Here is a 13,024-nt window from a genome sequence, read left to right on the forward strand (position 1 = left end):
TTTAGTGTAATGGCGTGTTTCAGGTAAACTGGTGAATGTTACCATCCTGTATATTTAGCCTAGTGTCAATTCTTTATTTCACACATAAATTATATTTAAGAGGTGGTCCAAGTACTTTGTTTTGCCTAATTATTCTATTCCTTAAGTTATTTTTTGATCCTTAATTATGCTCTTTCCAACTCTGCTCAAGATAAAGTATGTTTGCTTAGAAATGTGCTTTATCATATTTGGGAACTTTGGTGTAATATATATTAATTATTTGGTTATTCCTCCAGTATGAGACATCTTTAAGTAATCAGTTAGATAGAAATACATGCATGCTATACCAGAAAATCAATTTTCAGCATAAATAACTCAGAAGCTACATATTCTATTTGTCCAGATTCATCACTGTTAAATTCTGATAGGATATTAACGTTATGGTTGAAAGGTTTTGATCATACACAAATGGACTAATTTTTAACACATGGCAAGTCCATTAATTAAGAAAAGATGAGTAAGGAATTCTTACCAACATATGTAACTTATTAATATCTTGAATCGTTTTCCTAAGTAGTCTTAACTTTTTGGAGTCTATTTTTCTTCACCTGCCAAGCTACAATGCTCTAGCCAACACAGATTTATGACCTTTTAAAAATAATGATGGAAAATGAGATCAGAGGAAACATTTTAGTATCTGCTTTGCTCTGAGGCCTAAACTGCGAACTCTCCAGTTCTTGAAGGCTTTGAAATGCTGATTCCAGTCTTCTTGTGGGTTCTTAAACACCTTCTCAAATGACCCATTTTAATAACCTGAAAGCTATTATATAACGAGCAGCCATAATTTAGTCCAGGGCTCTAGGGGGACCCTCACAGTTCAGCAATGAATAGTTAATGCAGTATAATGTTTAGCAGGTTATTAGTTTTCACGATACAAATGCTGATCAGGGAACGCTTTTATAAGGTGTTTAAAAGAAAATGTAATTAACTGGTTGCGTGCTTCTGTTGCAGCTCAAATTGAAATTATTCCATGCAAGATCTGTGGAGACAAATCATCAGGAATCCATTACGGTGTCATTACATGTGAAGGCTGCAAGGTAAGCCTTTTCAATTGTTGTTGTTGTTTCTATTAATGTTCAGGGTGGGGGTATCTTTGTGACTTTTATTTTTTACTTCTACGATGCCTAAAAATTCAACCCCTTGGCATTTTGAGTGACGAGAAACAACAGGACGAAATAAGCATTGGGTGTTCATTACAGTGAAGGAAGTTTTATATATAGATATATGTGTGTATACACACAGGCACACACACATATAAAACACCTCCCATCAAAATAATGGGAGGCTGGAGAGAAGCGTTTGAGTGTGGCTCATTTGTCACTTCCAATCCCAGCATTGATATCTCTCTGGTTATCTTCTTTCAAAAAAGAGATGACTCTAGACTTCGTAATGTCCCTGTTATAAGCTTTATAAGAAGGCGTTTCCGATAAGTTTAATGGGAATGCAATTGAAAATCTTATTGTTGGCACACAGATGTTGATACATCTGGTCAAACTGTGGCAAGGTTTTTGGGAAGAACTGAGTTCTGGTCCCAGGGCCGCCACTTGTTCCTATTGTTTTAGGCACGTCTGCCTCTTTTAGTGACTCTGTTTCTTCATCCATAAAGTGACATCCTTCCTGTCTTTTAGAACTGTTCCAAGAATAGAAGTAAAAACTATACTTAGTCCTTATAAGCTGAAAAGTGCTATTTAAATCTAATAGTCTTCTTGCTGTTGTTACTATTTTAATCATTACTGATGCTGATCACAGGGCAACATGGACAGCACACGCATAATGTGGGAATGGAAAATAGAGACGTTTCTCCTAATCATTCAAGACCCCTGCACCTAGATTGCCTCTGTTATTCAAATTTCAATTTATTAAGATTTAAATCCTCCTGCTTATCTTGGAAGGGCCTTGAGACAGCTTGCTTACAGGATAAAACAGTGCAAGATAAACAGGAGAGAAGCTATTTAGACACGCAGGAGGCCTCTGAGACAGTTGCTTGCTACTGAACCAGGCCTGGATTAGCCCGAAAGCATTTGGATGCTGAAGGAAAAAAATAAAATCCACATATTTGGTTAGATTTCCTTTAGTGAAATTAGAAAATACAATGTCATAAAATGCAAAACCACCTTCACACACAAGTAACTACTGAAGAGACTTAAGAGAAATTTCCCTCATAGCATCCTTATGTCTTGTTTTACTGTTAATCATTCATCGTAACATTTACCACTTTGTAAGTGTACAAATGCTTCATATCGATCTCATCTTGGGGAAGCTTGAGATTTCCGCACACCAACTACATAACTTTTTTTTTTTTTTAATTCACTCATCTTTAGAAATAGAGAACTTTCTACTCAAAGGAAACTGAATTATTCATCTCTCTGGTAACCCTCAAGACCTCAAGCTTCTGTATTAGCAAGGAAAATAAATTATTTCCTCAATTTGCCCTCCCTCCAAATTAGTTACTAAATTAAAATTAAAACAAATGAAATCAGCTGCCTGGCCTATGTTACCCCAAGCTGTAAGGAAGAGAGGGATCTGTCTATGACAGCTGTCATTTCATTGATTTTTGAGGTTAATTTGGCTGATGTGACTGGACAGTTGTCACACATCATCCTCACTCACTCTGTGTTTGCACCTTCTTGTCCCTTGTAGGGGATGGCATAGCCTCTTTTTTTCTCTTTTTTTTTTCCTGTTTTTAATTGGAGGATAATTGCCTAGCATGGCCTTTCCTGATGAAAGGTGTATAGCCAGCAGTGCTCCTCTACCAGGAGTTCCAAGCAGACTTGACTTTTGTGCATTGCCTGTCACCTAGGTGTTTTCTGAAGTGGACAGGTCCCAAGCAGACAAAGCTGCTCACTCCGTCTGTGTCTCTCAGTAATGCCGCACATAGTTTAATGTGGCAAATTGAATTGAATACAGAACCTGGCAGGGCCAGGGAGAGGGCACAGGCTACTTCATAGGAAACACCCCAGCAGTTCTGAAGATTAACAACATGCTATTCAGAAAGATTTGAATTGATTCCCTGAGTACCACTGTTTACAGAGGCAGGAACGATGTGTGTTTTCTTTGTTTATTTATGACAAAAATGAAAGTGATAAGAAAGCAAAGGGCAGCTATTATTTCCCTGTTGTCATTTTCCTAGATTCCCTTCCAGGTCTTGTGCAGCCTCAGTGCCAACGTGGTTTTGGTTGTCTGCAGTTCTGTTTTTCATCACTATTGACTTTATACAATGGAAATATCAAAAACAATTAAAACTTAATTTCATTAACAGATTGGGCCTATGCCCAGTCTAGGATCTATACAGTGGTATGTGTTTATATTTGATGAATGTAGTATTTGTTCTGTACCATAGTTTCTGCCTCAATTAACATTTTTTTTAATTGACGTATAGTTGATTTACAATGTCATGGTAGTTTCAGGTGTACAGCACAGTTATTCAGAATCTTGTCCAGATTATTTTCCCTTATGTGTGTGTTAGTTGCTCAGTCATGTCCAACTCTTTGCAGCCCTATGGACTGTAGCCCACCAAGCTCCTTTGTCCATGGAATGTGCATAATACTGTCCATAATACTGGAGTTGGTTGCCATTTCCTTATCCAGGGGATCTGCCCAACCCAGGGATTGACCTGGGTCCCCCACATTGCAGGCAGATTCTTTAATATCCGAGTATAATCCCCTAGTCTATACAGTAGGTCTTTGTTGGTTATCTGTTTTATATATGGTGGTATGTACATGACAACTAACATTTTTATCTCTAGTAGGAGTGAAGTCAAGAGATTTCTACTTTTGCCAGTGGTGTTAATGATTTATCATATTCTAACCAGATGGAGATGGTTGTATCATGACAGATTGTCGATAATTTATCTCTGTGATAGAATCATCAGATTTAAGGAAAATTTCTGATTAGACTTCCCTGGTGGCTCAGATGGTAAAGCGTCTGCCTACAATGTAGGAGACTTGGGTTCGATCTGAGTCGGGAAAATCCTCTGGAGAAGGAAATGGCAACCCACTCCAATACTCTTGCCTGGAAAATCCCATAGACAGAAGAGTGTGGTAGGCTACATTCCATGGGGTCACAAAGAATCGGACACGACTGAACAACTTCACTTTCACTTTTCTGATTAGATATATAAATAGATATCTAATAAGAGGAAAAAAAGTGACTCAGTCTTTGTCTGAAAAAAATCACTTTGTGAATGTATTTTGAATTGCATTTTAAAAACAACCTGAAGCCACAAGAAATCATAGGACCTATATATAGTCACTGAAATGATTCTGTCTTCACCACATACTTGCTCAGGTAAGCATTACACATGAACAGCACAAGTGGGTGTTTTGGTAGCTCTTTTTCTGGTTCCTGAGTATTCCCAGCTCACTCTCTCTATATCCCTTTGGCTGTGTGCAGAGAGACAGCACAGTGTCAGACTTATGTTCTGGTTCTTGAGCCAGACTGCCTGGGTTCAAGTCAGAGTTCTGCTGTTTACCAGTTTGAGCAGCCACCCAACCTCTCTGTGCCTCTGTTGTTGCACACGTTTAGGTGAAGCACTCACAAGAGTGCTAGTGTAAGAAGCACTCACTGAGTACTGGTTCTGGTCGTTATTCTTGGGCAAGCCTGAGCAATGTGCTCTGTATAGTCAGACACTATTTCCAGGACATCTGTGGGTCCAGTCTTGATTTTGTGACCATTCTTAATTTGATATGTAGCTCTGCCAATATAAACAACGAAAATACGAGCACCCCCTTGGGTGCTTTATAAATGCTATAAGGAATCTAAAGACACAGAAGACGAGATTGGGTGCATTCAGAGTGGTGTGGCTATAGACATGGCAGTTCAGTGATTAAGATTCCGCTCTTCCATTGCAGAGGACTCGGGTTCGATCCCTGGTTGGGGAACTAAGGTCCCACATGCCGCATGGCAAACAAACCCAACTGCTGAGGCTCTGCACTCAAGAGGCCATGCTCTGCAACTGGGAAAGCCCCTGAGTGGCAAAACTATAGAAATCCCACCTGCCACAGCAAAGATGCAGCACAGCCAAAAACAAACCAAAAAAAAGATGACCGAATCCTTCCTTCATGCAGCTCACAGTCTACTTGTGGAGATGAGACATTTGTAGCATATGAAGAATGCAATACTAGGGTGAGGCCACAGTCTGAGATGTGACCCATGAAGCACACATCCACTAGGCATCCAGAGCCTAAAAATGGGCAAGTCTTAGTTGTATTCTAGGGACAAGATGTAGTAGCCTGGTTTAACAAGAGCAGCGGGTTACTTCAGAGAAGGCAATGGCAACCCATTCCAGTACTCTTGCCTGGCAAATCCCATAGACAGAAGAGGCTGGTAGGCTGCAGTCCATGGGATCCCTAGGAGTTGGACACAACTGAGCGACTTCACTTTCACTTTTCCCTTTCATGCATTGGAGGAGGAAATGGCAACCCACTCCAGTGTTCTTGCCTGGAGAATCCCAGGGACGGGGGAGCCTGGTGGGCTGCCGTCTCTGGGGTCTCACAGAGTCAGACACAACTGAAGCGACTTAGCAGCAGCAGCAGCGGGTTACTCTCTCTACAGTGGAAGATAAGGTTAGACAGTATGCCATCCCAAATTTTTAAGAGCTCTGTTATGCCAAGGTTTTTATTATAAAAATATTGCCCTTGTTCTTTGGAAATAATGAAGAAACAATGTATTAGCATTGGGCGAGCCCTGAATATTGCATTTCAGAAGACTGTTGAATCCAGGCCTAGAAGGGCTTAGCTTTGTGAGAAAAGATGTTTCTGAGCTTTTGGAACAGAAAGTAGTCCCAGCCCTGGGTGAGCACTAGCAGAGGGTGTCATGTAGGCTGGGCATGCTTGCCAGGGAGGAGGGGCTGGGCCTTGGAGCATGGAGACAGAGGAGAAGGCCAGAAATAAAATGAGAGGCTGCTTTTCAGGGTTCAGGTTGGCTCTTCAAAGTGAATACAAATGCTGAAGTGTTTATGGTTGAGGCTTTCTTTTGAGATATGGTTTCCCTGGTAGCTCAGTTTTTAAAGAATCTGCCTGCAATGCAGGAGATCTGGTGTAATTCCTGAGTCGGGAAGATTCACTGGAGAAGGGATAGGCTACTGCTTCATTATTCTTGGCTTTCCTGGTGGCTCAGCTGGTAAAGAATCCCCCCGCAATGGGGGAGACCAGGGGTCGATCCCTGGGTTGGGAAGATACCCTGGAGAAGGGAAAGGCTGCCCATTCCAGTATTCTGGCCTGGAGAAGTCCATGGATATAGTCCATGTGGTTGCAAAGAGTCAGACATGACTGAGTGACTTTCACTTTCCTTTTCACTTTTCTTTTGAGACATGGTTCTGTTTATCATCCGACTTCAGTTCCTACCTTCAGTATTAAATACAGTGGCTGCTTAGAGGATAATGATGAAACATTTATCTCAAGATTAAAAAACACACACACAGTTTTTCATCCATATTCTCTCAGTCTTTGGGGCTCTATCATAACTTTTTCCCCCAGTTTTGTTGGGAAATAATTGGCATACGTTACTGTATAAGTAAGTCATTCAGCATGATGGTATGATTTACATATGTTGTGAAATGGTTATCAAAATAATTTCAGCTAACATTCATTTTCTCATACACATATGATGCTTGAACAACTTGAGTTTGAACTGCATGGGTCCACTGAGTTATACTCACACAGATTTTTTTCAATAAATAATACTGAGGAGAAATTGTAAATAAATATGAATTTCTTTTTAATGTTATCTTTTCATATTTGATGTCTACTGTTGGTAATGCATATAACATCTCCTGTATTGTATATGACAATATGGATGTAGATACTGACAGACAATTCATCTTGAAAACAAAGGACATAAACTTATGGTATTGATAAATACAACAGAGGACTGTCAGTATATTTTCTCCTCCCTGTGATTTTTAAATAACATTTTCTTTTCTCTGGCTTATTTTATTGTAAGAATACATTATATAGCTCATACAACATACAAAATTTTTGTTAACTATTTATGTTATTAGTAGTTCAGTTTGCAGGGAGTCAAAAGTTAAACTTGGATTTTTTACTAAATGAGGGTTTACAACCCCTAACCCTTGCATTGTTCAAAGGTTAACTGCAGATACAATGAAAAAAAAAAAAAAAAGAAAGGGAAAATTTTTTTCTCCTTGTGATGAAAACTCTTAGGATTTATTCTCATATCAACTTTCTTACATATCATATGGTAGTGTTAACTATAATTATCATTCAACTATGACTTCTTTTTTAAATTTTGATCGCTTTTGTCCATCATAGATTTTTTTGTGTGTGCCAGTTTTAATTTTTATTTAGTTTTTGGCCATGCCACGCGGCATGCAGAATCTTAGTTCCCCCAACCAGTGTTTAAAACCCATGGTCCCTACAGTGGAAGCATGGAGTCTTAACCACTGCACTGCCAGGGAAGTCCATAACTTCTTAAATAATAATGTACAGTTGAGTACTGAAGTTAGTAAATTGATTTCTGATTACACTTAAGACCCTTTACCTTGTGATAAGTCTAAGAATGTGTCAAATATTTATTCATCAATTAATACATTTAAGATGATATCTTATGAAAAGCTTCCTCTTCCACCCAGGAAAGGGAGAACTTGGAATTTTTTTTTTTTTTTGCATTAACAAATATTCTCTCTGAAATTAGCAAGTCTTTTCAGAGATATCCCAGAACATATAAATCAGTACTTTTTTTTTTTTTTTTCTGTTAAAGAGTTAAAGCGTTTTCTGGAGTTGCTTATGTTTTAGGTTAAAAACACATATCCACAAATGTTCCTTTTAGGCCCAAATTTTTTTTCTTTTTTAAGGGTTCTAATATTTTCATTTCAGTTGTAAAATTTCACTCACCCTGGGTCAATCTTGTCCTCTTTTCAGCATTAGTACATTTATGCTCAACATTTTTACTTCAGCACTTTATAGCACTTGGCCCCAGTATTAGAGCTAGCCATTTAAAATGAAAATTATATTTGGCTGTTATTACATCCTGTGACATCAGAATTTCATTTCTGTTTTAGACAGGTGGTAAGAACAAATTTTTTATTTAGCAACATATTCCAGGCCTGTGATGAAATAAATGCACAAGTGGTTGGATGTGTTAAACCCCAATTTGCATCAAGATGATTTGGGTATTTGAGGGGGTTTTTTGGTTTTAGTTTTTTTGTTTTTTTTTTTTTTCGATTTCTTTGGTTTGATCTTCATCATGCCTCTGCTCATAGAAAATGCTGGGCTTGTGAGCTTGTGGTGCATAGGGTGTACCGTGGTGTCTGGCTCAGAGTAAGGCCTCTCATGCCTGCTTGGGAATCACTGTTGCTGAATGTGTCACCAGGATTGGATCTGAGCATGGCAGATCACCAGATGTATGGCAAAACAGACATCTCTTACCAAATACAACACATGAGGTCAGCTTTAATCAGAGAGCATTTGCACGTACAATTCTACGGGGAGTTCAGTCACTATTGAACGGAAAAGTGGTTGAGAAGATCCATCTTGCCATGATTTATTGCTACCAGCTGCCTGAGTGTGGGGCCATACCAGCTCACTTTGGCAAATGATGTTTCCTGTTTTGTTTTGTTTTTTTTCCTAAAGAACAAATTTCCCTTTTCTTTTGCTTCCTTTTGGAATGTTATTCCTGCCTCCCCCGACTTTAATTTTATCATTTCTTTTGCCTCTTCCTTTCTTTGATTTTAATTTATGCATGCCCTCTTTCCCCCTCAGTAAAATTAAGTTGCCAGTTATATTCTTTTTTAACTTTAAATCCTTAACTTTCAAGCCCACGTTTATCCAAAGATACGTCTTTTTTCTCTCCCCCATACTTCTGAACATTCCAACAGGAAGTTCCGAAAATAAATAAAACTGAAATTGAGTTCATACCTTTCCAGCTAGGATTCTCTGCTCTTCTCAGCCTCGGGAGTGAAATGAGAGGGATTCCCACTTCCATAGTCTCCCAGATCCCAACATTTCAGTTGGCTTGGAAAATACAATAATCCACTCAGGCATATGAGCATTCACAATAAATCATAGAGTTATGAATAAATCTCGGTTGTCAAAAGCAAATGTGTAGCCGTTCCAACGCGTCTGCCATTAGAATTCAGCAAGGCAGCTGTCAGCTGTTTTCTTGTAATTAAACAGCCAATGAGCAGCTAATTAAGACATATGTGTATACAGAAGTGGAAGTGGGTATGTTAATGAACTGTAGGAATCAATTCATTAAGTGAAAATTGTCAAAAGACCAAACATCAGATCAGCATTTCAGCCTGTGCCTCCCTGGGAAGGAGCCCCGAGCAGGAGGGGAGCCCCTGAGAGCCAGAACCCCACCCCAACACCTTCCCAGCCACACTTACAGGTCTCTGCCGCTAAGGCCCACTTGGGGGCGAAGATATTAATAACCCCAATAGGAAATGTCGCGTCTATTTCAAAGCCTTTTATTAAAGAGACCTAGCAAAGGAAAGTTGTTTTCCTACTTGTATAAACCTAGTATTTGATACCCTATAAAATGCCATCTCCCTCAGCTCATGTCTGAACCATTATATGAAACCTTGTACAACTGAAAAGTGAGGCTTTTTTACCTGTTTGTTGTTTATCTGTTTTTGTTTGGTCTGCCCCGTATCTTTGTATGCATGTCTTCTGGGTAATATATTAAGAACTCTCTGGCCTTTGGGTTAAGATGTACCCAGATTTCAAGAATTCAAATCTTGGCGCCTCTCCTTCAACTGCTGTGTGATTTTGAAAAGATGGTTTAACCTCTCTGAACTGGAATTTTCTTATTTGTGAATAGACATAAAAATACCTGCTTTGTAAAGCTGTGAATTGCGTGTGAATCATGTTTGTGAAGCGTGCTCCCCGGTGCTTGGTATAGAATAGGAGCTCACCATGTGATTGTCACCACAGGTTTTTATCATGGCATCATTTTTCCTCTGGTCTTTCATTCCGCAAGTGTTTGTTGACTGCTCCAAGTCCTAGGCTGTGTAATAACCCATTCAGAAGATGGCAGGTGTGGGGACCTGAGAAAATTGCAGTGAAGATAGAGAAAAGTAGATGGATTTGAGGAATATGAAGATGACCAGAAACAGCCTAATTTAGTAACTGCATGCATGTGGATGGGGAGGGAGCAGGGAGGCCCATCTTTCTGCTTTGAATATCTGGGTTAAGGGTGGTACCCTTGCCTGAGCAAGGAAACACTGGAGGAAAAGAGACTGGGAAAATAATCAGTGGGTCTGGAAGTGTTCTGTTCGGAATGAAGATAAAGCCATTCAGTATGTATTGAATGGATAAACAATAAGGTCCTACTGTATAGCACAAAGGAAATCTATATTCAGTATCCTATGATAGGGTCTTCCCTGGTGTCTCAGTGGTAAAGAATCCATCCGCCAACACAGGGCATGGGTTCAGTCCCTGATCCAGGAAGATCCCACATGCCACAGAGCAACTAAGCCTGTGCGCCACAACTCTCGAGCCTGCGCTCTGGAGCCCAGCAGCCACAACTACTGAAGCCCACACACCCTGGAGCCTGTGCTGCACAACAGGAGAAGCCACTGCAGTGAAAAGCCCACACGCCACAACTAGAGAGTGACCCCTACTTGCCACAGCTAGAGAAAAGCCCACTCAGCAGTGAAGACCCAGCACAGGCAAAAATAAATAAATAAATATATTTTTTAAATATATCCCATGATAAACATAGTAGAAAATAATATAAAAAAGAAGGCATATATAACTGAATCACTTTGCTGTACAGAGGAAATTGGCATATTGTAAACCAGCTATAGTTTAATTTTTTAAAAAGATAAAGCCATCCAGCTGAAGTTTCTGGAGAATGTTTGTATATGTGTGTGTTGGTGGTGGGGATGATGGGGCTGTAGAAGGCCACGCCACAACTCTGGGTATGTGCCTATCCAAAATAGAGAGGAGCCACTTAGACAGCCTGTTGGAAAGCTGAGCATCCAGCAAGGACTGGGCTCAGTCCAGTCACCCGCTGGTCAGTTTTTAACAATCAGCTCTCTGGAAAACAGTGTCTATATATACATAACTGTAGTATGTATGTCACTGATACAATTACATACAATTTACAAGTAGTGCAATTGACAATACATTATTATAAACAGAATATATAATATATGAAACGAAAGTGAAAGTTGGACTCTCAGTCGTGTCCGACTCTTTGCGACCCCTTGGACTGTAGCCCGCCAATCTCCTCCCTCCATGGGATTTCCCAGGCAAGAATAATGTAGTGGGTACCATTCCCTTCTCCACAGGATCTTCCCATCCCAGGGATCGAACCCAGGTCTCCTACATTATAGGCAGGTTCTTTACCATCTGAGCCACCCATATAATATATAGTAGATATTATATATATGATGTATAGTATGTGTGTAGACAGATGATTCTCATTGAATACACTCATTGATTTTTGCTGAACTCTTACATCCACACTTGTGGTTGTGGTTGATGAAAGACTATAGCGTCAATGTGATTTTTCATTTACAATAATAAGAGGAAAGTGAAACAAGGAAAAGCATGTTTTGGAACTTCTCTCATTTGTCAGTGATGATGTGAGCAACTACTTTCTGAATCAGATAATAGTTTTTAAAAATTGGAAGGATCGATCTTCACATTTTTTGTGCCCTTCACAATGTGATGGCTACAGACATGACATACTTTTAAATTGAACCTGCATTGTTATCATTTTCTTCATCACTTTTTAAAAAAAATTTATTGAAATATAATTCATTTACAAGGTTGTGTTAGTTTCAGATGTACAGCAAAGTGATTAAGTTACACATATGCATATATTCATTCTTTTTCAGATTCTTTACCTTATATGGATTATTACAGAATATTGAGTATAGTTTCCTGTGCTGTACAGTAGGTCCTTGTTGGTTATCTATTTTATATATGGTGGTGGTGGTTTAGTCACTAAGTGGTGTCTGATTCTTTGCAACCCCATGGACTGCAGCCCACCAGACTCCTCTGTCAATGGGATTTCCCAGGCACAAATTCTGGAGTGAGTAGCCATTTCCCTCTTCAGGGGATCTTGCGACCCAGGGATTGAACCCACATCTCCTGCTTGGCAGGTAGATTCTTATCACTGAGCCACCTGGGAAGCCCATTTTATATATAGTAGTATGTATATGTCAAGTTAATGTTTAATAATGGTTATGTTTAACAATTGGTTCACAAAATTTCTGAAATTTTGACATTCAGCTCTTGCAACCCAGTATCAGCCTTCTCCCATACCCATGGCCTCTGTCCCCATCCTAGGAAACGCCAATCTAATGGGATCAATGAAAATTTTCAGAGTATACAGCCAGATTTTTTTTTATATATAGCAGTAGAGTCTTCCCTGGCTAAGACTCTGCACTCCCAATGCAGGGGACCCAGGTTTGATCCCTAGTCAGGGAACTATATCCCACAATGAAACACCTAAAGATCCCACGGTGAAGATAGAAGATCTTGCATGCAACAGCTAAGATCTAGCATGGCCAAATAATTTTTTTTTTAACTAGGCAATAGAATTTTCCAAAGAACAGAGGCAGAAGTTAGAAATAAAACTCAACAGAAGGCACTTTGAAAGGCTTGGTGAAATAAGGCAGGAAACACTGGCAAATTCTCTTTGAGGCAGTGGAAATGGAGGTGGAAGGTTGATGAATGTGAGGAAATCAAGACTGAGTAACATGGGTTTTGTTAGCCCAACACTGCAGGAGAGATGCTTATGTGGGAGGCACTACACTTAAAATTAGGATGCTGGAGTTCAAGTCCCAGCAATGACATGAAGCCACGGGGGAGCCTTGGACATGTCACTCAGCTTTCTCAGCTTCATTTTTGTTATCTGCAAAATCAGAGAGCTAGAGTAGATCCCTGATTCTTAACAAAGGGAAAGCAGCAGAGTCTTCAGGAAGCTTTGTTAAAATGCTTACCATACAGAATGACGCGTTGTCTTTTTTGACCTACAAAAATGGCACTTTCACATTGTTCAAACGGGCATG

General features: G+C 39.6%; 1 protein-coding gene across 3 annotated transcripts in view; it reads left to right on the forward strand.

Moving 5' to 3' along the window:
* RORA (RAR related orphan receptor A) overlaps positions 1-13,024 on the forward strand; it is an 810,701-nt gene that overhangs the window by 760,033 nt on the left and 37,644 nt on the right. For all 3 annotated transcript variants that reach the window (XM_027553853.1, XM_027553851.1, XM_027553854.1), the window contains one exon: positions 991-1,076. In XM_027553853.1, the coding sequence (XP_027409654.1) occupies positions 991-1,076 (86 nt within the window). The remainder of the gene's footprint in view (positions 1-990; positions 1,077-13,024) is intronic.

This window comes from Bos indicus x Bos taurus, chromosome 10, assembly GCF_003369695.1.
Source record: "Bos indicus x Bos taurus breed Angus x Brahman F1 hybrid chromosome 10, Bos_hybrid_MaternalHap_v2.0, whole genome shotgun sequence".
Classification (NCBI taxonomy): domain Eukaryota; kingdom Metazoa; phylum Chordata; class Mammalia; order Artiodactyla; family Bovidae; genus Bos; species Bos indicus x Bos taurus.